Below are 24,499 nucleotides of genomic sequence, written 5' to 3' on the forward strand. Positions count from 1 at the left end.
ATTTGTATATTTATAGGAGCATATCAATTTTCTAGCCAATTTTTGTCCGGTTATAGTGCTCCTATCACCATCTTGTTTGCACTTAAATTGTTCTTTGGTGAGGTTATATCATACTATTTGGTACCAACTCTTATGTCTTTAAGATGCAAGAGAAGAATTTGGTTGATGGTTGTACTTCATTCACACTTCGAGCACCTCCAATTCAAGATTTTGACGTGGTATTGGAACTCCCATGGTCCCCCTTTGTTGGGTGGATTTTGTACCACTCAAGATTTGATGGCCCCTTTGTTGGGTGGATTCAAGATTTGATACCCCCTTTGTTGAGTGTAAGCTGAGCAAAAGTATTTCGTGAATTGTTACATCTTTTTTGTAAAGAATAAAGAGAAAACCAAACAAAACACGCTACATCACTCTTTAGAAATGATGCCATTTGATAGTACCCTCTCGCATTTTTTTACAAAAAAACTATTATGAATATGAGAATCGATTCAACACCAGATGTTCAATTCAAAGCTCCAATTATCAATTGGTGAGCTCATATATCTACTATTCAGATGCCCTTGTCATTTGTGACCAATCTGACAAAGCATCAACCTCCTCCAAGCCTTTATCCAAGTTACATGGAACTACTTTGGCCCATTCTAGTCTTCTGAACACCAAGGATCAGATTCCTCTGTGAATGAGTCTGTAGGTTGGCTTGTCCTGCATCTTGAAATGCCTAGATTTTAGAAAATATTACCTAAACAAACATGCAAGCACTTCAACATACGAGCATGCAGAAAAGCACACATGCATGGTTTGCATGTAGAGGGCCGCACATTAAAATTGTTAAGATATTTTCACATTCATGGATGTGCCTTTAACACTTTCTATTCAATTTCGGCTTTAATTTTCGGCATAGGACTGTGTGAAGCATCCAAACAAACCATATTTGCTCAGCCCAGCTGGGGGGGGGGGGGGGAGAGAGAGAGAGAGAGAGAGAGAGAGAGAGAGCTGCACCTAATTTCCATTCTGATTAATGATTATCATGGCAAAATTCTTCCACTAACTAATCATGCCTATTGAGACTTGAACTTGGTAGCCTCAATGACTCACTTGTAAAAAGAAAAATTGGTGTAACCTATCAGAAAGACTTTTGTCAGCAATCATACAGATCAAGCTATAAGAGTCTTTTACAAGAGGGCATTTTAAAGCCTGGAAGGGCAGTATATGAAACGCCTGGAAGGACTTCAAAGGATGAACATTCATGAATGCTGCTTACAAAAGTGGCAAACTTACATGATCGCACACTTCGTCTTTGCTTCTGGCTTTGCAGAGTAACTACTCTTTTTGGGTTCCTGGCAAGAAGACAAACAGACAAGGGTTCAAGAGAACCAAACACTTGAATCAGACTGATCGTCAACCATTTGGATCAAGCACAGCCAAGCTGAACAATCATAGCACAAGGTAGATGTACCCACGACAAGATGACTGCACGGTAACAGTGGACTTACAACAATCCTAACACAAGTTAGATCTATCCCTTCAACTTACAACACCTAATCCACTTCCATCTGCTTTGGCAGCCTGTCCTGCATTCTGGGGAGAAGCCAAGGCCAAGGACCCCGTTTGTGCTTGTGGGTCCTGTTCAAACTCCTGGTGCTGGAGAGACATCGCCAGCTGCAGGTCAGAGCTGCATGAACGGGGAAAAAAGGGGATTATCCTCGTGTGGAAGCACACCCTACAGGTACGAAAGCATGCTACATTAAACAATAACGTTGTTCTCTCTCAAAATAATTTTTTCCGGGCAGTTGAGCTACTATATGGACTTATTGACAGCACAGAAATCCCACACATACTCATGGAAACCTGTCTCTTGAGCTCCCATGACACTGTTCTGATGAGAAGAAAGATAGTCCTGAAGAGTTAAAAAGACAAAAACATCTTCGCCTTAGTCCTTTGCAAGACGAACAGTGGGAGCTTTAAATAGCATTTGTACAGCCACCTTCAGACAAATAATGTTAAGCAGAACGTACAACTTATTTAATAAATTTCCAAAAAGAAACAGATTAGAAGTACCGCTGTAGCAGCAATGGCCTTCTGCTCATCCCATCCAATGCCGATCTTGGCTTCACAATATGGGGTGAAGTCTCCTGTGAAGAACAAAGAGTCCCCATGAACCTGCAAGTACAGAACAAGGTTTTTACAATGAACTCTCCTTTTCCTTGTGTTCTAATCAATAATCCCCCCTCTTGTTCTGATCTTTGGATAAGATGACCAAAGCTAAGGTCGAAAGATGTGGACTAAATACCTCATTTAGCTTCTCCCAGACTACATTTTGTTGAATCAAATAGCCTTGATCTGTGACCAACAGGTACAGATCCCCCTTGTACTAAAACAATAAACCAAACAACAGTATCAGACATGGCCAGTAATTCTGAGATGAGAAAAAACTCCGACTACCAGGGCTGACAAAACAAGCATAACCAGAACCCCTCCCCTTCTGGTATACCTTGTAAAAGTTTCTCCTAAAGGGAAGATAATAGTCATATGCAACGACCATGCTTGAAACACCAAAACTTGTAATGGCTTACAGTGCTGTCTTTACCTTAAACATTGTGCTAAAATGATTGTTTTGAAAAAAGACACAAAGCTCTTGCTCCTTTAGACATTCCTGAAGACGGAAAAGCCTGACATACACCATCTTTAATAAGCTTTTTTTAACCATGGTGCAAAAAGTCAGGAGATGGAAAGGATAAAACAAGTACAGACCCAAAGTAGGTCAGCTGATTTGCATTGCTCTTCAGAAAGTGTTCAATAATCTTCCCTGCATTAGGCAATCATACAGTTAGTTTGATCAGCCAAATCAGTAACTCTAGCAGACTGACGCATCGAAATGAAGTCATGGTAGCTATAGGTCTACAGAACTTCAAGAGCATTCCGTCATTGACTTGGCTTCCATCAAAAGCTTACCCTCTGATACTCCTATGCCAAGACCTCCATTCTCCATTCTTGAAGTAGAAGGTTCTGATACTGCATTATCTTCCAAAGGCTCCCTTCTGGCTGTGCACTCCACTAGAACAGCCTCTTCCTCATACATAAGCTCCCTATCAACTGTTCCAGCCTCAGCCTCAGCCTCACCTTCATATAAAGGTTCACAGCTCTTTAGATGTGTACTTACATCAGCCTCCATGCCAAAGTCAGAAGATTTCAATGACCTGGTTTCATCCATTGGCCAATCCTGGTCTATCAAAACATTATGGTCCTTCAATGCGTCCCTCACTTCTTCTGCAGAAACCTGGCAACTTTTAGGAAACACTGGTGTCTGTATCTCAAGAAACTCTTCTTCCTTAGAGAGGAATACACTGAATCCAGTATCATCAAATATCAATAGCTGCTGCTGAGAAGAGGTTTGTCTGTCTCTGAAGCGCCCTGAATCCATGGTCTCTTTGTTATGTGTGTGAATGTCAGGGCTGTTTGACAAAGCCTCCATTTCTACTCCAAATAGCACATGGTTGTTCCTGTGTATTTGCTGGTCCATCTCAACTGATCCTACTGTGACAGGTCCATGTCCATGGTTAAATTGTTCAGTATCTGCCCTTACCTTGACAAAAGGTTCACATAAATCACGGCCCTCTAAAGAAGCATGAGGGTTTGAATGAGTTGCCTCTTTGCCATCTTTACCTATAGCATCAGAGTTCAATGAGGTCACATTTGCATCATCTATATTCATTGTAAATTCTTTGATGAGTCCAAGTCTGTCCTCAACATTCCCATACTCAGAATTCTGTGCAGCAACTTGGCTGCTTCGCCAGATAAATTCGTCCTGTGAAACCTTCAAAGCTTGAAGTAGTGCAGAAGCTTCTTCTGCATCCCCTAATTGTTGTTTAGAGTCTATACATGCTAGTAACTGTGGTTCTTCAAAAGAAATTGTCTTCATGAGGATTTCACTTGAAGGAGTGGGCACCCCTAAAGTATCTGTTATGGCGGCAGCAAGGTCAATAACCTCTGCCTTGTCAGTTTGTAAGGCCACAAGCTTTTCGACCAAAGTATTGTAAGAATTCTCTCCTATGACTTTGCTTGTTACTTTATCCTGCAGGAACAATAAAATGTAAAATAAGCCTGAAGTGCTTGTGTATTCAAAAAATCAAGTCAATCAAACTCTCTCTCTCTCTCTCTCTCTCCCTCTCTCTCTCTCTTCCCCCTCCAACACCCGCTGGGCGCCCAGACATCCACTCCCTTTCTTTCCAACCTCTATTGCAGCACAAATCCTTGAACTACATGTTCAGAAAGTTTAAGTCCTGTTAGAAATAAATCACCTGAGGATCATATAACCAGCCATGCACAAGTCCAATGTTGAGGACTTCAAAGACTGCACATTCACGGGTAAACTCAAAATCATGTATACTGCACACCCAAATCACAGCATTAGCCAAGAAATGGCTTCTTTTTTGTGTGTACAACTTTGAACATATAGCAAAGACCCAAACAAACAAACTTATTATAAAGATCACAAAGCCACTTAAAAATTTCTTACAGGCCGGCTTATCAGGAGGTGATGGTCAGGTGGCTCTGGCCACGGTAGCCCAGAGGGTCCTCATCCAGGGTGGGGCTTGGGCATCATAGATCCGATGATACACAGCAGACCCTGCTAGCAAGATTATCCTCCACAGCCCCAGCTGGGGGAGGGAGCCGTGGAAGGACTTATTCAACAACCATGCACCTATTCGTGGTGGTCGCTGGGCCATATTCACTCAATGATTCTCTGAAAGGCTCCTCTTTGTGAATTTGGTACCTCTTTTGAAGAAAAATTTGCAGAAAGCATCTTCCAGGACTTCAGGAGGACCCCAGGGTGGGGGGAGCATTAGCCTCGACGTCGACTCTGCCAGCGGACCCCTTCTGATGCCTGCGACAGCCAAGGAAAGTCGCCCCCCACTCATCTTCATGGTGGGCAGCCACAACCATCTACAGTACAAACACACCACACCCTCCCCCCAAATAGCCCCCAAACGGAGGACTATGGCACCCCAAATAGCGGGAACAGATAGTTGGCTTCCACGATCATCTACAGCACATCGATCTCTCCCCTCTCAAGGTCACAGATGACACTTCATGGCGCCTGTGTCTGTGGGAGAACCGCCCCTTGGCCCAGCTTCACTGATACCTTGGTGAGTGGCACTGACAGGATAACTCATAACTCAGCCCAACCAGAGCACCCAGGATTCTCCCAACTACACAATCAATAGCACACCTGTTGCAACTCATATAGCAGGCCCATGGTATATACCCCCCTTTTTTTCTTCTTCAACTTCTTAGGAGGCTATCGGATAGCTTCCCGCCAAGGTAGATCATTTTCTTCCTTTGGTTGGTAGCCCACAGTGAGCATGATCCATGTCCATGGGGCACTCTCCTATGTGATACACATGACAATTGTAGTTTTTTTTTTCCCAGGAAAAAGATCATTCTATTAGTTAACAAAAAACAGCCACGAAGGGCTAAATACAACCCCAAAGGGCTTGATACAAACTCGCCTCCATGTGCAGGGCGAGGATCAAAGAATCAAGGGGTGGAGAAAGATGCTCTTCTCCTCTGGTTGGCCGCTCTATGAGGAGAAGGCTATCTCATACAGGGGGAGGGGGAGAGAATAACCTCCCCCTCACAAGTGGTCTGTAGTGCCAAGTGGGCTCACCACCTCTATCTGTGAGAAAAGGGCCATGCCGCCAGAGCCTCAAGAAATCTCCTCGCCGCTTTCGCATGCAGTTAGAGCCACCCTGCAAATTCCCCCACTGGCCACAGAGGGTATGAATGATGTCAAGCCAAATGCTCCTAATGGGCTCCATAAGCGAAGTGTGGGTGCCTTCAATGGCTTCGCTGCATCTAGCTCTCCAAACGTGCCAAGCTGCAATGCTGCTACAAATCTCCCATCTCTGGCACAAACCCAGAGTCCAATGATCAATAGATGGGGCTGGGACTGGTACAGCCGAAATGCGAAGGTGAGAGACCTAAAGGGATAGCCCCCCACCTTCCTCCTCTAAGCCATGACAAACTCAGCCTCAGTGGCCCAAGCGACAAAGCCCCATGAAATGATGCGGGTCAAGGTCCTGTCCATCGTGAAAATGCGGAGAAACCACTGCCAAACCTGCTAAGCCTTCAGGTAATCCCAAAGACAATGTCGCTAAGACTCTTCAAGGTGGTTGCACCTCGAACAAGCAATTGGTTAACCGCCAATGGCCAACCACCAAACTCCTGTGTGCCGACAACCAAAGAAAGAGGGTGATCTTTCGAGACCGAAAACTGTCCCAGAGCCTCTTCCAAAATCTAAGAGAAACCACAGTGAGAGGCCCTATGACTGCCATGTGGTGTTGCTGCTACCGGGGTGCTCTCGAACTCGGGCATCTGGATCCTGCGACCTAGCCGTGCGGTGTATGCGAAGAACGGGTAGCGTCTCCTCCCTGTCAGCAGGATCATGCCAAGTCCACTCCCCCGGGTCCAACTGAAGGTGCATGAGGGGCCAACTCTCCCAAATTCATAAAAGCCAGAGTCTCTCCCTGGCCACCTTGGCCAATGGGGGGTCAATGTGCCACCACTCATGTGCTTGAAATCTGACCACCCTCACCCTCACCCTGTCAGCAGGATCATGCCAAGTCCACTCCCCCGGGTCCAACTGAAGGTGCATGAGGGGCCAACTCTCCCAAATTCATAAAAGCCAGAGTCTCTCCCTGGCCACCTTGGCCAATGGGGGGTCAATGTGTCACCACTCATGTGCTTGAAATCTGACCACCCTCACCCTCTTTAAGGTGCATCCACTGAAGTCATCCAAAGGGGGCTTTGATCTCTCTAATCTGCCATGGGGTCCAATCAAAAAAGTGAGCAAAGCCCACGCCGTGAACTGCCAAGAGAATATCATGCCTAGGAAACATGCCCAGCCTGCGGGGCGGTCAGCAGGTCTGGGATAGGGGGTCAGCCACTCCTGAGGAATAGCAAAGTCGACGTCGAGGCTGAGTCTGTCTCTACCCCGGATCCCAGCCAGGCCTCTCTCTTGAGCCTCAGAAGGAAGCTATCTAAATGCAAGCCAATCTCCAAGGGATTTGGTGAGTCCTGTGCTCAAAGCTCCCCAAGATACATGAGGTCAGGCCCCCAGCATAAGTGCTCGAAGCTTCCCCGGTTACAACTGTCGATAAGAAAAAGCACTTCACATCACAAATTGAAAGCCCTAACACATGCAAGAACAAAGGTGCTCTGTTCCTGTCATTTTTCCCCTCTCTGCCCCTCACTGCACTGTAACCTGCCTGTTTTTCTCCTGCCTCTCCTTGGCTGCTTGCATTGCCTCTCACTGCATTGTGTAAACCATCTGGGATCCTCGAGCTCTGCTTCACCTCATTTTCTCCTAACTCTTCTTTGCTAGGCTCAAGCACCTGCTACTGCTCCTGGCAGCCTCTCATGAGCAACCCAGCTGCTGCTCCTGTCACCTTGGGTTGGCCCTGCACAATCACTATGCTGTTGAGAGGGCTGCTTCTCACCCTCCCCTCCTCTTGCTCCTGCAGAGCTCTCATGTACGCCTGCTTGCTCACTCTCTCTTCTTCCAACGTTCCTACTACATTTCCCTGCTTGTTTTGTGTTTCCTCACCACTCTTTCATGGTTTTGCGACAAAACAATTCCTGCGCTCTGAAAGCTGACACAGTTACTCGTCAGACTTGAAGCCTTATTGTTAAAACTCATGCACGTGTCCAACCAAGTGGGACACACATTCCAATCATCCACAAGCATGGCAGTCATAGAGTTCTTTCCTTTTATTAGATGCCAACCAAAACACACCAAAAAAAGCCACACCAGCACCATTGCTCATTCTAGAAAGTTTTGGGCTAGTAGCCAAGACCAAAAATGCATGGCCTTTTCCTCCAAATGTCACAACTCAAAGATGGGATGAAAGCCACGAAGGCCACTAAACCCACAGAGGGAGGCTCATCACATTTTCCTTCCATTCGAGAGATGAAATCAAATGAAATGGTCCAGCCAACCACATATTATCCAGAAGTGCGGTAATGTGACTTGAAATAAGGAGCTCTAAATTAGGAGCCTGGTGTGAACCCCTATGCCAGTAAGAACAATTGAAAGAAACAGCAAGAAATCCGTTCCAGGATATTGCTCCGGCCTAAAAAATCAAAAAACTGGGCATGAAGAAAGAATATGACCATTCAATGAGGTACAGACTTACTCTCTGAAACGAACATTGACGTTCAAACCAGTTGCAAGGCTGTGAAGCATTGAAATCGCATCAGATATGTTTTGCCGTTGATTACACATGTAGTCTTCATCTCTATTCTGTGTCCACCCAAAAGCCCATGTATTAATAGCATGCAATCATGAAGCTTAGAGAAAATCTAAGGTACCAATCCAAATCTTAAAACACAAAAATAGCCAGTTACTACCTCTATGTTGGTGTTGCAATCAAGAAGACACTCTGCTACCAAAGATAGCAGGATGGACAAGGGTACTTCTGTGATTTCTGAACCCAGGTTTATATTGTTGCGAAGGAGCAACACATTACCTGCATGTGTTTAAACAAACACTTCAAATTACATGATTTTACATCAAGACACATGCATGGAAAACAAAAAGTAGCTATTGGTCAGCTTAGAGTCTCATCACATCGATTGGAGATCGAGACTGGCAGAGCAGCACGGATCCCCCGAGAGGAGAGGGTATGCAGATTGTGCAGAGAGGAGGTGGAGAGTGAGGGGCATTATGCATGCAGATGCAGAGCATATACAGCCATCAGAGAGAGATATCCCATTTTATTCAGAGAGCCACATTCCCTACGCCAGATCTTTGAGGCAGTAGACCAGCGCATACTAGGGACATTCATTCTAGTCATACAACGTCACAGAGAGACATCATTACAGGCTCAGACAGCTCCAAAGGGGGGACGACAGACACAGATTACTACATTTTTTCAGAGATCCACCCCACTCCCAGCCCCTACACAGTAGGGAATTACTCTCCAGAGAGTAGAGACACTCAGAGCCCACAGGAGACAGAGGACACCTGGCTTTCGGACACCACGCCTATACCAGAGAGAGATGACAGACATCAGAGCTCAATTTCACAGAGAGGGTGCGGAGCGACTGGCTCGCTTCAGAGAGCAGACCAAGGCATGTTCTTCAGGGAGCTGTGGACACCCCCTTCTTTGATGTATACCATTCAATACCCCCAATATGGTACAGGATGGAGCTAAGTATGGTACAGGATGGAGCTAGCTAGGTTGCATATCATGATTGTATACTCCATGCATATAGCTTTGCATTCTCCTAGTAGTAGAGCTCCATCACCTCCCCCACTCATTGTACTTATTGCAAACCTAGATTCAGTTTTTTTTGTTCAGTACTTTTTCATTTTGTTGGGATGACAGAGGATACCCCACACAGGTACACTGATTTGTCTCATAGGCCGAGTTCGGTCTTTTGGAAGACGTTAATAAAATCTTTCTTTCTTTTTCTCTCTCTCTCTCTCTCTCACACACACACACATTGTACCAGTGGCACTTACATGGCTATTATTTCTTCTCTAAGCTCTAGTTGGGTTTTTTTTTTCACATGTTTTTTTAAAATTCCGTCACTTCATGGACAAATTGTAACACTTTTGGTCCCATAGACTCTCTGGTCTTTTGTAGACCTTAAAAGAACTTTCTTTATTTCTTTCTTTCTCTCTCTCTGTCCCTAGATCTCGAGTTCTGGACCGCCCATAGGAGCTTCAATTTACATCGGCGACGTAGTATGGGGGGTTATGGCTTTAGATCCACAGTACTATTGGGGTCAACCAGGACTACCCGCGAGACTAAGTCCCCATAATACAAAACTATTCCGTGCAAAGCGAGCGAGCCGAAGCTCCCCCCATTAGAAAGCCTGCACCTCCACTTCCCCCTCTGTCCTCGCCATCGCCGTCACCTTTCCCTTCTACCCTTCCCTTTTTCGTCTCCACCTCCCCTGCCTTTGTTTTCCATTTCCGCCCATCCTCCTGTGCGTCACACCCCGGGTCTCCCCTGCACAGCCCGCCTTCCTCTGTGCCGCCCCCCCAGTCCATCCTTCTATGCGCCATTCTGCTTTCCTCCTCTTCTTTGCACACCGCCCCCCACCCCCTTTTCCCTCTGCACTCCTGTCTCCACCTCTCCCTCGTGCTGCCCGCCTCCCTGTCTCTTCGCGCCCTCCTCCGTGCTGTCCCGCCCCTCTGCCTCATCTCGCCCCTTCGAGCTCTCCTCCAACCCTTGCCCTTCCTTCCGCCCTAGTTTTCTTTTCCGTACAAAGTCCCCCACTTCTCCCGCATCTTCTCAGCATAGGCGTTGCGCTAGGGTTGTTTTTCTTTCGGCAAGAGTTCTCTCGTCCTTACCCTTTCAAGAGGACTCCGTGGCAGCCGCTCCATCCCCTACCGAGGCCGGCCACTTGCCATTTTTTCGGAGCAGACCTCCAGCTCTTGGCTTCCAGCTATTGCCCCCCTTGTGTCTTCTTCCCAAGTTTCCAAGATCATAGGGAGCCGCCCCGCGTGCAAACAGATTCGGGATTTGCTCCAAGCAGCCCTCATTGGCTAGCCGGGTAAAATCACCGATACCCATTTTCTAGGGCTCAGAGTTCAACTCACTGCAGTTTGGCACATCGCATGATGCGGCAGAGCCCCATCGCGATACACAGAACTGAAGCGTTTTTCGCTAGATGGCACCATAGTTGCAACCGTGCCGTAACAAAACCATCCACTATGCATGTGGGAGACTTTCCAAAGGCTAAAAACCAACCGTCCTTCGAGGGACAGGAGTGACACCAAAAGGGGTGGTCCTTCGGAGTCTAGAAACTAACCACACAAGCGAAAAAAAAAGGAATCATTCTTTTTTTCTAGTTTTCTAGCTGAATCTTCAAAGTTCACACTTGAAGGAGAAGGCTCTGATACCAATGTAACATGTGGAAGCTTGATGAGTAAAATCGGATCTTCAATGGACAGAATTCAGCAATCTTTCGTGACTAAGATAACGGACAAGATAGAGAGACATGTGCAGAAAGAGAGAGAGAGAGAGAGAGAGAGAGAGAGAGAGAGAGAGAGAGAGAGAGTCGGACGCAATATTGGGTCCCAAATAGCCTCAGTAGGGCCCCCACCACGGATGGTGTATTTTCTTTATTAGAATGATGAATAACACAAATTCTGTAAATCTTCTGATCTGACTCTTGACCTTCACCTTGGCTTCACAATTCCCCTTGGCTGTCCTGGCCCTTGGAATGCGACTCACTTTTCTTGGCATTGATAAACAACTCGTTGTCTTGCAAGAGTTGTAAAACCTTTGCCATATCTTGCTCATGCTGCGCGTTGCAGTCCCTGAGAAGATGAGGATGTCATCTAAAAAGATGAAGACACATTTGCCGATGAGATCCCCAAAAACCCAAGACATCATTTTGTTGAATGTCGATGGTGCATTGGTGAGTCCAAAAGGCATCACCACAAACTCATAGTGGCCTAGTTCGGCCCTAAAGGCGGTTTTTGGAATGTTGGCCTCAAAGATCCGAACCTGATGGTAGCCACTCTTAAGATCTATCTTAGAGAAAAATTTAGCACCATTGAGTCGCTCTAGGATGTACTCTATTCTGGACATGCGGAATCTATTCTTAACTATTAGCTTGTTTAGCGCCCTGTAATCCACACATACGCATGCGGTCTTATTCTTCTTTTGGACAAAAAGGATGGGAGCAGGGAGGAAGGCCGGATAAATCCAACCCGGAGTAGTTGGGATAACTGCTACTCCAGCTCGCTCTCCAATGCCTTTGAAAGACGGTGGGGAATTTGCTGGAGGGGCTCTGAACCAAGAACCAACTCTATGTGATGGTCCTCAGGTCTATTGGGTGGGAGATTGGATGGGAGGTCGTCTCGCAACATAGTGTCCTGGAGACCAACCATCCGCCGCTGTTGCTCCAATGCGGGTGTTGTCTGAACAGCATTAGACTGAGAGCGGACATAAATCAACGCACACTTTTCTCCTTTTCTTATGGCTCATTGGGCCTAAATGTGGGAAATAAGTGGTATTCGAGGAATGCTCCTATCCCCAGGAATTATGATGGGCTCAAGAAAACCTTAAACAATAGTGAAATTGTCCTGCCTCCAATTAGGAATGGGTGCATACTATCAGAACCACTAGATCCCGAGAATCATGTCACACCCTAAAAGAGGGGAGACAATGAAATCCCACTAGAATGTTGCCTTCTGAACCTAGAACTTAAACTGTAAGCCCAGCAGGGCGTGCAGTGATGACAGACTCAACCACGTGTCCCAAGAGATAAAAATATAAAGAGAGAGGGGAGAGAAAAGGAAATGAGGATCTTGCACAGTACACCACATTGAGCGGGGAACAGGCCCCGTCCCCTTTCAGGAATTTATTCAGGAACAATCCACGGGCACGCTGGCCAGGATCTATAGTGTCTGGGCATGGATTTCATCATGTGAAATAGAGCTAGGAGGACCAAATAGTTACACACACTGCTAAGCTTTCTTAGAGACGTGTGTACATAGACCAGGTGTAAACCCGTCCACATCTAAATGATAAGGAACCAAGATACATCTCATTTTATTTGCCAACTGTGGAGAGATGACATCCTCAAAACTGCCAATGTCAAAGAGAACAATGAACTGTTGTCCCTTCGCAGTGCCATGGGCACGGATGAGAGCCTTCTTCTGTCCCTTTGCCTCACCCTCTTGCTTATCATCAAATACCACTGGTGGCACCGAATTCAAAGCTAGCAATAGCTAAAGTCATTAGAGGCTGATGGTGGAGGTGTGGATGTAGATGCTACGCTCGCTACTATGGAAGTGGGTGTTTTGGCAGACTTTTCATCTTGCCACTTAGTGCAATCCTTCTTCCTGGTCCCACAGTGTGGCGGAAGAAACAACGGTTATCTGCCTTGTACCATGTCTGTTCACCCAGCTGGAGGTAACCTCTGGTGATGCCCTCCTTAGATTTTTCCTCGAGTGTTTTGGAATCTTTCTTATTGCTCGATTGACCCTAAGAATTTTTCTTTTGGTCCTTCTGGTCTTTGCTATTATGAGCCTCCTTAACCTGGGTGGATGATTGTTGGGTAGATGACTGCTGCTAGGGCATCAATTCCTGAATCTGAGTGAAGGTTAGTGCCTGCGGAGGCTCAAAATTTATGACTAGGTACCTAACGTTTCTGTCGGTAAACCTCTAATGAACTATTTCAGCTCGTCTTCTTCTGATATACCCAACTGATGGACCAAGGTAACGACCTTGTTGGAATAGGTCAAAACAAGGAAACCTCTTGGCCCCTTAGAGTGGTCGAAGGCCTACCCAATCTCTTAGTCAAGGGATATTAATCCCTTTCTAGGGTGGCCCAAAGGGCTGCCCCCTTCTCCTACATGCAACTACGTGCTCTAAGACCCAAATGCTTGGTATTTGGCTACGAGACGAACACTCAGAACACCTATCATCATTCCAGAGGGTGACTCACAATACGCACTGGCACTGCTTCATGTGTGGGACTTGCAAACCAAACCAAGACCATGTACGGGACTTGTACACCTAGCCTTGGATGCTTAGAGTGGAACCCTAGCTGACTCAGCCCGGACTATGGCTCGCCCTTCAAGTCTCTCACCTTCGCATCTCAATAGTGCTAGTCCCAGCCCCATCTACTAGTCGTTGGACTCCTGGTTCGAGCCAGAGATAGGAGATCTACAGCAGCATTGTCACATGGCACATCTGGAGAGCTCGATCCAGCGAAGCCATCGAAGACACCCACACTCCACATGCGTAGTCCATCAGGAGCATTTGGCTTGACATCATTCATATCCTCCGTAGATAGTGGGGGAAGCTTCAAGTGGTTCTAACCGTATGCGGAAGCGTCAAGAAGCCTTCGTGAGGCTCTTGCGACCTGGTCCTTTTCTCACAGATAGTGGTGGTGAGCCCAATTGGCACTACAAACCATCTGTATGGTTATTCCCTCCCTCTCCCCTTGTATGAGATAGCCTTCTCCTCATAGAGCGGCCACCCGGAGGAGAAGTGCATCCTTCCCCTTATTTTGTTCCTTGATCCTCCTCGCTCCGTACACATAGTAACCAGAAACGGCGTTTCCGCCCCCTGGAAACGGTTCGGCCGTTTCCAGAAACGGCAGACCGGCGGAAACGCCGTTTCCGTACATTTTTTTTTCTTTTTTTTTTTTTTGGTGTGTGCAAGCTAATTGTTCACCCTCTTCTGCGAACCCTGCGCCTATCACCACAAGGGCCCAAGGCTCAAGGCCAAGGCCCTAAGGCTCAAGCCTTTGCCCCCACAAGGCCCCAAGGCTTGTACTCTGCAGCAGCCTGCTCTCCAGTCTCACAGGTGGCTGCCGGGCAGCCCATTCTTCAAGGCTTCAAGGCTCAAGCCCAAGCCTCCAAGGGCAAGTGCTTTCAAGTCTCACTATGCCTACAGATCCCTATTGGCAGTATGCAACAAAAGGGGATGGATATGTCGGAGGTGGGGGTTCCCGCAAGTGGAAATGTTTTTTGCATCTCTATGCATGTTTTTTGCATCTCTTGACATAAGTTTATTTAATAGGATGTCTCTATGCATGTTTTTTACATGTCTAAAATAAATTCAAAAGAAACTCCGTTTCTTGCCGTTTCCGACCTCGCGGAAACTCGGACACACCGTTTCCAACCCGGTCCGAACCGACCGTTTCTGCCGGTCCAGGTTACTATGCCCGTACATGGAGGCGAGTTTGTACCTAACCTTTGAAGCTGTTTTTGGTTAACTAATAGAAGGATCTTATTTTCGAAAAAAAAAATCCATCAACAATAGTCAAACATTGTGTGTTATGCTTATCTAGACTAAGAGGCGAATTTATCACAAAATCCATAGATATATCTTGGAAAGATCCTTTGAGAATGAGTAAAGGTTGTAACAACCCTAGCTTCTTCCCACGAGGAGCTTTCACTTTCTAACAAACCTCACATGCCCCTATGACCACCGGTGATGGCATCATGGGCGTCATGGAGAAGAGCTACCGTGAACAACTTCATGACACAAAGGCGGCCTTTGTAGAAAAGCCAAGCATCCCATATCAAAAAGTGGCATGGTCCTGTGGCGTCCAATGCATGTTCCCACTGTGTACCGAATATCATCTAGTCCCATACCAACAAGGTCTAGTCTAGTGTTCTAAATCGTAGTCACTGTTCCCTTCTTGCTCAAAGCATCAGCCACTAGATTGGCCTTTCCGGAAAGGTACTCAATCATGCCACCAAATTGCTAGAAAATTTGGCACCAACAGTGCTAACGGTCACACCAGTATGCACTTGGCATTGTCTGAATCCAGCGCAGTGCCTGATGGTCAATGTGAACCTCAAAGTCTCTCCAATAAAGCAAATGCTTCCAATGTTTCAGGGCTTGAATCACTGCAAGGAGTTCCCAATCATAGAAGTAATTCTTTTCTACGGGTAGCAGTTTATGAGACATGTAAGCTATTGGATGGCCATTTTGCTATAAAACAGCTCCAATCGCGAGGTCACTCGCATCGGTGATTACTAGGAATGGCTCATCCCAAGATACCAACGCTAGACAAGGAGCTTCTAACAAAGCCACTGAGGTTCTGGAATGCATCCAAAGCTCGTGGAGTCATTCGGATCCGTTACCTTCTAGCCTTGACACCCTTAAGTAGATCTGTAAGATCCGTCGAGAGGTCAGACTTGTCAATGTGGATGGAATATGCATGGCATATGCCCACAAATGACTGAATATCACAACGAGATTATGATCACAGGTGCCATGCCAGTGAGGCTCTCAAAGGGTCTGATACACTTGATTCCTAAAGAAGGTGGTGACAGATTGGAGATCCGGCAGTGGAGACCCATCACTCTTCTTGGGACGGCCTACAAGATCTTGGCCAAGGCCATCAGCAGCAGGTTCTCCCGGACTTGATTTATGACACTCAGACCAGCTTTGTTCAGGATCAGAGCATTCTAGACAACATTTTCACCTTCTAAGAGGCAACAGCTTCGACCAAGATGCAACAATAGGACCTCATAGTGCTACTCCTAGACTTTGAGAAAGCTTATGATAGGTACACTTATCTGATGGGGTTCTCCAAGTGGGTTAAGAGGACCGACTCCAAACTAACCTCTATGGCTCAGAGACTAACCTACATAGCTCATGCTTGATTGTCCTTGGACTGAGGGCTCACAATGGGGTCACAGTGTACGACAAATGTTCCTAAAAAGGTACTATTATTGTACAAATGTTGCATTGATGATAATGCTAGTTTGTCACTATGTACCCCAGTGCAGGGTGCACGTGATAGTTCCAGTCTTTGTTGACCAGGACATCGTCTTTAGTGCCTGACACTAACCGCATGATGGAGACTTACCAAGAGATTTTGGAGTCTATGAAAGATAGGTTGGCCAAAGCGCAAGAGACCTATTCTCGGTAGGCCAACAAGGATAGAAGGGATGTGAAATTCTCGGAAGGAGATTGGGTTTAGCTCAGGATTATGAAACAAATGAAACAAAGATTGAAACACGTTGACACACGATGCCCAACATCATCATTTTTGAGTTTCGAACCTTTTCCCATTTTGAAGAAGATCAATGAGGCGTCCATGAAATTGAAGTTACATTCTAGTTGGACCGTGCATGATGTGTTTCATGTTACTTGGTTGAAGCACTATGCCGGACATCTCCTCCCATAGATGTCCAAGATGAACCAAAACCTGATATCATCAACGAAGCCAAAGTGATGGCTCCAGAACAAATCCTTTTGCACTACTTCAAGCAAGGCTCCGATCACAAAGAGTGTCAATTTCTCATGAAGTTTTGGGACCAAGGGACGCATGAAGCAATTTGGCTTGACAAGAACTTCTATGAAGATTATCCGCCATTATTGACGGACTATTTGGAGGCTATGCAACTTCCGTCAAATAAAGCAAAAGGGGCTGTCACGTGCATCCCACGCTTGGATGCCACGTGGCCATATCTATACAACAGGTGCAAAACCTAGAGTGGTAACTGGCTCCTTGTGAGCCATAGTCCAGGACGAGTCAACCACGGATCCACTTTAGAGTCCATGGTCACGTGTACAAGTCTCATACATGGTCATAGTCAGGTGTGCATGTCCCACACATGAATGTAATGCATGTCACGCACTCAGGTGTCACCCTCTGGAATGATGTAGAGGTGTAGTACTTGGGACACTAGATATATGTATGTGGGCATGTGGGCAAAGGGGCAGCCCTATGACCACCCCATAAGGCCTTAGGGGCCTTGCCTACAAAGTGGTCAAACCTTAGGGGCTACCCTAGGGGCCATGGAGGCCCCCATGCCCAAGGAACCAGCCCCTAGGGCACACAAACCCCTGTCCGCCAGCATCAAGCCCTATCTGCCAGCCTAATAATCACACGTGTGAAAAGGAGCCTGAAATAATCAGGTCACGGGTCAACAGAAATAGGTCAACAGCTCTTTATGCAAACCCACTACATACTCAAGGCACTATATAAGCATAGGGCAGGAATAGGCATAAATCATCTCATTTTCTACAAGTGCTAAGTCCAGGGCTGTATACAAGCCAAGTGAAGCACCAAAGCAAGGTGGAAAGGTGTAAATCAAGGGATAGACTTTAGGCTGAAAGGTATCTCAGCCAGCAGAGCTGTCCAAGTCACCTCAGTTCAGTTCAGACTATTTACAGCCAGAATAGTTCAATAAAGCAAATACACCGTACGTGGAGGGGGGCCCTTCAGAGGGTATTTGCCAATACTATGTATTTGTCTTCTCCTCTCTAGAGCTTAGACATTACCAAATAAAAGTGATGCAAAACCATTTGTTCCTTTCTCATAAATATCAATCCTAGCAAAGTGGAAACAATGAGATGTTGCTGGATAGCTTCACTCTCTGAGACATGGATACATGTACTTGTGAAACTGGCCTCTGATAGAAACCAGAGTGCGGTAGACTAGCAGTCACCCGTCCACTTGTAGTCTAGATATGAAAACAAAACAGATTGGAGCTAGAGTGCCCAAATCTGAAAACAAGGCGACACCTGTTGGCCCCAAAGCTTGGCGCCCCTTGCGGTATTTCTTTATTCAATTAAAATAATATGAATGGCTGAGTACAACAAAAATCAGCCAAGAGTTTACACCTGTATGTCCAATCTGACTGCCCACAAAAACCTTCTTAGCATAGAGAATCTATGCACACAGATCTGTGTTCCACAATAACACACTGTGCCTCCCTCTGATCAGCCAAGACCACTAAGCAGGGCAGCCATGAGCATACATCTGGCATAACTCAAGTGCATGATACATCATCTCAGCTCATACATACATATGCTGTCCAAACTCTGTCTCAACCCTTGTCAATCTGCCATACCCCTCCTCTCACAAGGGGCCAGATAACTCATATCTGCAACAGACATCAAGCAGTAGAAAGAGAGATAGATGAACAGAAACGGAGCTTACCAAATTCAGCTCGTGAAACAGCACTGGAGGAAGCAACGGTACCAATCTGTACTTGCAGGCACTTCTTTCCACAACCCTGCTTCACACATGTGCTTGTACTTGCCTGTACCCTCCTCCTGATGTTCACTCTTATGCTGTCCTTGAAAGTACAGATCTGAAAAACAGCTCCGTACCTGTCTGTACCACCTCGGGATACGTGTCAGGAGTTGTACCTGCACACACAGCCTGCTGTCCACTCTTGTACCAGCCTGAATCAGTGTAATCAGGCCTGTCCAGCAACCTGTCAAGCGCCGCCTGCAGCAGTTTTTGCTGTACCTGACTGTCCGTACACTGTACGGCAGTCGTACAGTATTGTACTGGCTGTGTACTTGCTGGTACAGCCTGTACAGGGCCTGTGCGCAGAGAATCCAGCAGAGAAAACAGCGCTTGCAGCAGATTACAGCAACAGTACAGTACTTGCAGTCGTACAGTGAAGTACGGGCTGCACACGTGGGTAGTACGGCTGGATATGCAGAAGAAATCAGCAGCAACACACAGATACAGCAGCCGCCTCCTTCCTCAGCTTTTTCCACACTTGTGTGTATGCGCTTGAGAACTCCACGATTCCCAAAAGGGAAGAGAGAGAGAGAGAGGAGAGAGAAACACTCCAAAAGTGGCTCCTCCCCAAAATAATCCCTAGGGCCCCAAACTTTAAAAGTTCCCTAGGGCCACTAAGGCCTAGGGGCAACTTTAATAAACATTAAAGTTTAATGTTCTAGTTCCCCCCTTCACACCTAGGGATGTCCACACATCTATAACTTTGTCCGGGCACCCCCCATGTGAATCATTCAATATTCTGACTCTGCAACCACCATGCCCACACTTGTACTGTTCCATTTTCACAGGGCCATGACAACTTGTCAGCTAATGCTGCTCAATTTTTTATTTGCTACAAGTACAGCTGCAGAGTCCTCCGTTTGCAGGTTCACTTGGAGATCACATAAATCCCAATGGACAGCTGAATTTGTGGTTACAAGAAATGATTGGACTATTAGTGGTGCTATCCCTCAAAGCCACTACATTGCAAGCTCATCATTGGTGTCGGTGGCCAAGTTGTTGGAGATTCTCAATTAACAATTGGGAGGCCTAAAACCCGCTATGATTACATAACAGGTGGATAGCTACGATGATTATTGGCTTTTGGTCCTCTCTTTTGGGTTGCATCTTCTAACTTGTACATGATCCACTTTTAAGTAATAATATATCTATACATATTTCCCAAAAAAAAGGTAGTTTAGGAGTGTTGCATGCACGGAAGCCCTCAGCCCTAAGCCTGATAAAGAACAATGTTGCAAAATTTAATGATGATTAGACAAAGAGGATGTACAAAAGAGAGGGAGAAGAGGAAAATTCGTAATCTAGTCAGTTTTGCCTTTTTTAGCCCACAAAACTTCATCCAAAAAGTCATCTTTTGTGCTTAAATTGGGCCCAAAAAGGTGTCCCATATAGGGGTGTATATCTTGGGCATTTCGAGAGCCTATTGGGCTGCAAAATTGGCTCTAAATTTGTCCCTAAATCTCCCCTAAAACGTTGCCAAATCCGGGACTAATGATGGTGTTATCCATGTCCACGCCTGTGCACGTGACATCCCATCCTACTAAACTTGATGACAGGTTGGAAACCTGTCATCCGTCCTCCCTGGACTACTAACTTTGACTTTGACTTTGACTTTGATTGCCTGAACACCTTGCCACTTCTCAAATTCCACTCCAAGTCTGGTTGGAACAGTGCATCTATTCCACTTTGTCCCCATGCTTGCAATCCCTTTCCCTTAACAGAGCTATGGTGATGAGGTTATCCATGTCCAAGGCTGTGCACGTGACATCTTTGAGCACACACTCCCAGAGAATGCTTTCCTCTGGCTTTACCTACTACAGACCACCTCATAATGCTAACTTAGTTGTATTTTGCTATAGAATCTGTGCATTGTCCTGACAGCTTAGAGGGCTGAGCCTGAATGTTCTGATACCAATGTTGCATGCACGGAAGCCTTGCATACTTGGTCCTCAGCCCTAAGCCTGATAAAGAACAATGATGCAAACTATAATGATGATTAGACATAGAGAGAAGAGAGAGAAATGAGATATGTGTTCAATGTATTATATGGTACAAAAAGATGGTGATGTCTGCACAACTTCTGAGGCCTTTGGCCTGACCAAAAGGTTGACGTTGGACCTTCTACTGACTACCTATGACCTCATCCCAAAGGGGGATTAGATGATATGTACAAATGAGAGCTTGGCTATATATAGGGAGAAGAGGACAATTCATAATCCAATCGGTTTTGCCTTTTCGGCCTGCAAAACTTTGTCCCAAAAGCCTTCTCTTGTGTCCAAATTGTGCCCGAAAGGTGTCCCAAATATGGGTGTATGTCTTGGGCACTTCGGGAGCCCTGGTCTGCAAAATCAGCTCTAAATCTTCCTCTAAATCTCCCCTAAAACGTTGCCGAATCCGGGACTAATGATGAGGTTATCCATGGCCACAGCTAAGCACATGACAAGGAGTCTAGTGTGTGCTATGTTTGGTTCTGCTGCTATCTCTACTCTCAAACCCTAGCACAAAGGCACGAATATTCTATAGTTGGTATCAGAGCCTAGGGAATTGCCAATTTTTTTCTTTTTTAGCACCCTCCGTGCATTGGTTGCTTTGGTTAGGGTAGAGCCCTAGTTTCTAGGAGTGCACAAGTCATGTTTGGGAAAAGTCGGATTCGGGTATCACCCATGTGGGTTGGCTTCTTGGTTAGGGTGTAGGGTGTGCTTCCTTGCCCGACCCACCCTTCCTCTGTGTGAAGGGTTGTAGCCATCGCCATCTTTTTGTGATCATTGGTTACTAGCTGTTCACGTGTACAAAAAAAGTCAACATTGAAGACAGCACGAAACTGACACGAAGAACATTCACAAGATTGCCATGCCCATCATCATGAGGATTCTTCTCGATACCATTGTGCAAGCAGACATCCTTCTAACCATAATCCAAGAGGCGTTGCCAGAGGACGCATTGGCATGATTCTTGTCACGTGCACACCAGTCAGGTGTACAGTGACATGGCATCATTTTAGCATCATAAGCATCATCAGGCATTTAATCATAATTTATTCAGGCATATATGAGGGTGTTTTATCACCAAAATCAGCATTTATGACAGCCGACTGGCATTTATGACATTTATGCCCAGTCGTGGACATTCAGTAGCTGGCCGACTGCATTAATGCTGGCCGACCAGCAGCCCTCACTCATATAAATAGAAGAGCCTCTCCATTCAGCCATCCAAGATCATCATAGCAGCATTCAGCAGTGTGTTCTCCAACGCATCTCCTCCAGGAAGCATTGGGAGCAGCATAACCAGCCAACGCATCAGCATTCAGCAAACGCATCATCCTCAGCATCATCATCAGCAAACGCATTCAGTTCAGCCCATCAGATCTGCAAACGTATATAGTCATCATTTTTATCGCTTCCGCACAGTTAAACCCAATTCTCAAAATTTTGCAAGCCACCCTTAGGGATTTTCCCTTAGGTCTGCATCAGTAACCCATCCATCTGCATTCTTGCACAGCATATAGGGTTGCACATGGTTTGCATAGCAGATATCTTAGCAGTCAGTCTTGCATACATGTTGCCCATGAACTCTCAGGGAAGAATGACATCCATCATCAAAGAAGGACATAAGTTTTGGACTTCAACTGGCAGCAGCAGGGGGTTTCTCTTCCACAGAAGACGGAAGTTTGCTCCAACATCGCCTCAGGAGGTTCAGAGCTTCAGGTACGACGGAGATGGTAGGTGAAAGGTTTCCACAGGCAAGTCAGGGGTGACTCAGGTATTTGCCATTCAGTTCCCGCAGTACATAGAGTCTTGGCTCAAAGGATTTCACTCCTGCAGACGGCCTCAGTCCCGGCAGCAGCAGAAGACAGAAGGGGGCAATGGTTCGGAGGAGAAGGATCACAGAGGAGTCGAAGGTTGCCAGGTTTATCACCCAGCAACAGTTTAGCAGCGGGGAATGTCACGTGCACACCAGTCAGGTGTACGGTGACATGGCATCATTTTATATGCCCAGTCGTGGACATTCAGTAGCTGGCCGACTGCATTAATGCTGGCCGACCAGCAGCCCTCACTCATATAAATAGAAGAGCCTCTCCATTCAGCCATCCAAGATCATCATAGCAGCATTCAGCAGTGTGTTCTCCAACGCATCTCCTCCAGGAAGCATTGGGAGCAGCATAACCAGCCAACGCATCAGCATTCAGCAAACGCATCATCCTCAACATCATCATCAGCAAACGCATTCAGTTCAGCCCATCAGATCTGCAAACGCATCTGTGTTTCATCATCAAGTCAGCATTTAGCATCTGTTCCAAAGCCTCCCTTCAGCGTTTCCTTCCCAAGAGACAAGGGAAAGATAGTGGACAGCAGTTCAGTCAGCATATTCAGCATATTCAGCATATAGGCAGCATATTCAGCCGTATAGATCCATTTGGATCTCATTGTAACCGCATTCCTCATATTATATAGCTGCATTGCATTGACACATATTTGTCTATCTCTTGAACATCATTAAGTGCAGTTTAGTTAGACTAAGGTTGTGATTACTACGGTCTTAAGCTCTCACATGTCACAATTCTAGTCTAGATAGGCATCGTCGCCATGGCTGCAACAAGGAAGAGCGTAACGAGAGCCTGCATTAAACCTCTTGAGACAGTCGCCATCAGCAATACAAAGGTATGGACAATTACACATGAGAAACGGTTTTGACCACTACAAGTAAGGCCCTTCTAGCAAGGGAGTGACGCAAACCTTTCATTTGCTGAGGAATTCACGGAGGTAAAGGCTCTATTGCAGGATTTCTCTCACGCAGTAGTGACTAAGAAATGCTCCCCAAGAGGATTCTTCACAACCATCAAAAGAGTTGGCTGTAGCAACAAGTTTTCTTCACAGATGGCACCACACAAGGACATGTCACTAGATGTGCCTTTACCATTGGAGGTCATCCCAGAAAACGAGGTTTTATAGGAGACAACTTTGGAGAACACAAAGTTTGCTTCGGTGTATCACAAGGTGTATTATCAGGAGTATACTGCAAAAGTACTAGCGATTACATTGTTGATGCAGCAGTTCTGGGAAGCTATGGATTTCCATTTGATTCCTTCGTCGGGGCAGGCATATGTGAGGCTTTTGGAAGCCAAAGATGGTGTCACATTTTAAATTAGTCCCCGATTATCTCTGTAATAAATTTTTTTTTGTTAATAAAAAGTTATTTGTTGGCCAGTTTTATCCATGGTGTACGATCCCAAAAGTCTAGGTGTGTTAGCTCTAGTGGTGAGCTAGAGGCTCAAGCGATACCATTCCCGGAGCCTGGTGGCAAGATAGATCAAGTGGCACAACTCCCCAATCTATGTCGAAGGACCAATTGGTAAGACTCCCAGGTCCTCACGATCAAGCGGTAGAACTCCCTGCTCCACAGCTAGTTGAGCTCGTGATGGTACAAGCATTGTGAACAAAATTACTTGCATGGTGATTTGCACTAGCGTAAGTGTGTGATGCTTCAGCATGTGTATACTTTGTGCAGTATGGGCCAAGCCCTTTTGTAAAAACATCATAAAATACTTCAAGCGCATCAGTGTCATCAACGTGGGTCTCTACATCCAGGAAGCGCTGCACTGCCTCTGTCCGTACATTGTACCAAAACCGTGTAGCAGGCTATACCTCTCTATAGTGCTGTCCATACATCATCATAGTGCTGCGCCCTTGTGCAAGTGGCTGCCGTACACTATCACATTTGCGTCTCTTTCTGCTATGGCTGCCGTACACATGCGCCTTCATCCCCTGGCCATACAGCTCTTGTTCTCTCTGCTGTACCAGATCCCACTGGCCGTATAGTCACTATCCTCTTCAACTACTAGTCTAGGGGGCTCAGCAGTGAAATCATCTACTGGACCTGGTCGTATTGATCTGCAGAAAACCCTAACCCTAATTCAGTGGGCTGGTCGTACAGAGGCTGAGCATGAAGCCGAACCCGGCTGCGT

The 24,499-nt window shown here is 46.2% G+C and overlaps 1 protein-coding gene across 1 annotated transcript in view; it reads right to left on the reverse strand.

Annotated features, from left to right (window-relative positions):
- Positions 1-358: 358 nt before the first annotated feature.
- LOC147625109 (uncharacterized) overlaps positions 359-24,499 on the reverse strand; it is a 29,014-nt gene continuing 4,873 nt past the window's right edge. Inside the window, exons 3-14 of the mRNA XM_086818372.1 lie at positions 8,410-8,528; positions 8,196-8,302; positions 4,299-4,386; positions 2,953-4,072; positions 2,752-2,806; positions 2,588-2,669; positions 2,291-2,371; positions 2,059-2,160; positions 1,839-1,897; positions 1,534-1,672; positions 1,279-1,337; positions 359-708 (exon numbers count right to left, since the gene is read on the reverse strand). Coding sequence (XP_086674498.1) covers positions 642-708; positions 1,279-1,337; positions 1,534-1,672; positions 1,839-1,897; positions 2,059-2,160; positions 2,291-2,371; positions 2,588-2,669; positions 2,752-2,806; positions 2,953-4,072; positions 4,299-4,386; positions 8,196-8,302; positions 8,410-8,528 — 2,078 coding nt within the window. The 3' untranslated portion in view covers positions 359-641. The remainder of the gene's footprint in view (positions 709-1,278; positions 1,338-1,533; positions 1,673-1,838; positions 1,898-2,058; positions 2,161-2,290; positions 2,372-2,587; positions 2,670-2,751; positions 2,807-2,952; positions 4,073-4,298; positions 4,387-8,195; positions 8,303-8,409; positions 8,529-24,499) is intronic.

The sequence above is a fragment of the Cibotium barometz genome, chromosome 24 (genome assembly GCF_041138505.1).
Source record: "Cibotium barometz isolate CiBa-2024 chromosome 24, ASM4113850v1, whole genome shotgun sequence".
Classification (NCBI taxonomy): domain Eukaryota; kingdom Viridiplantae; phylum Streptophyta; class Polypodiopsida; order Cyatheales; family Cibotiaceae; genus Cibotium; species Cibotium barometz.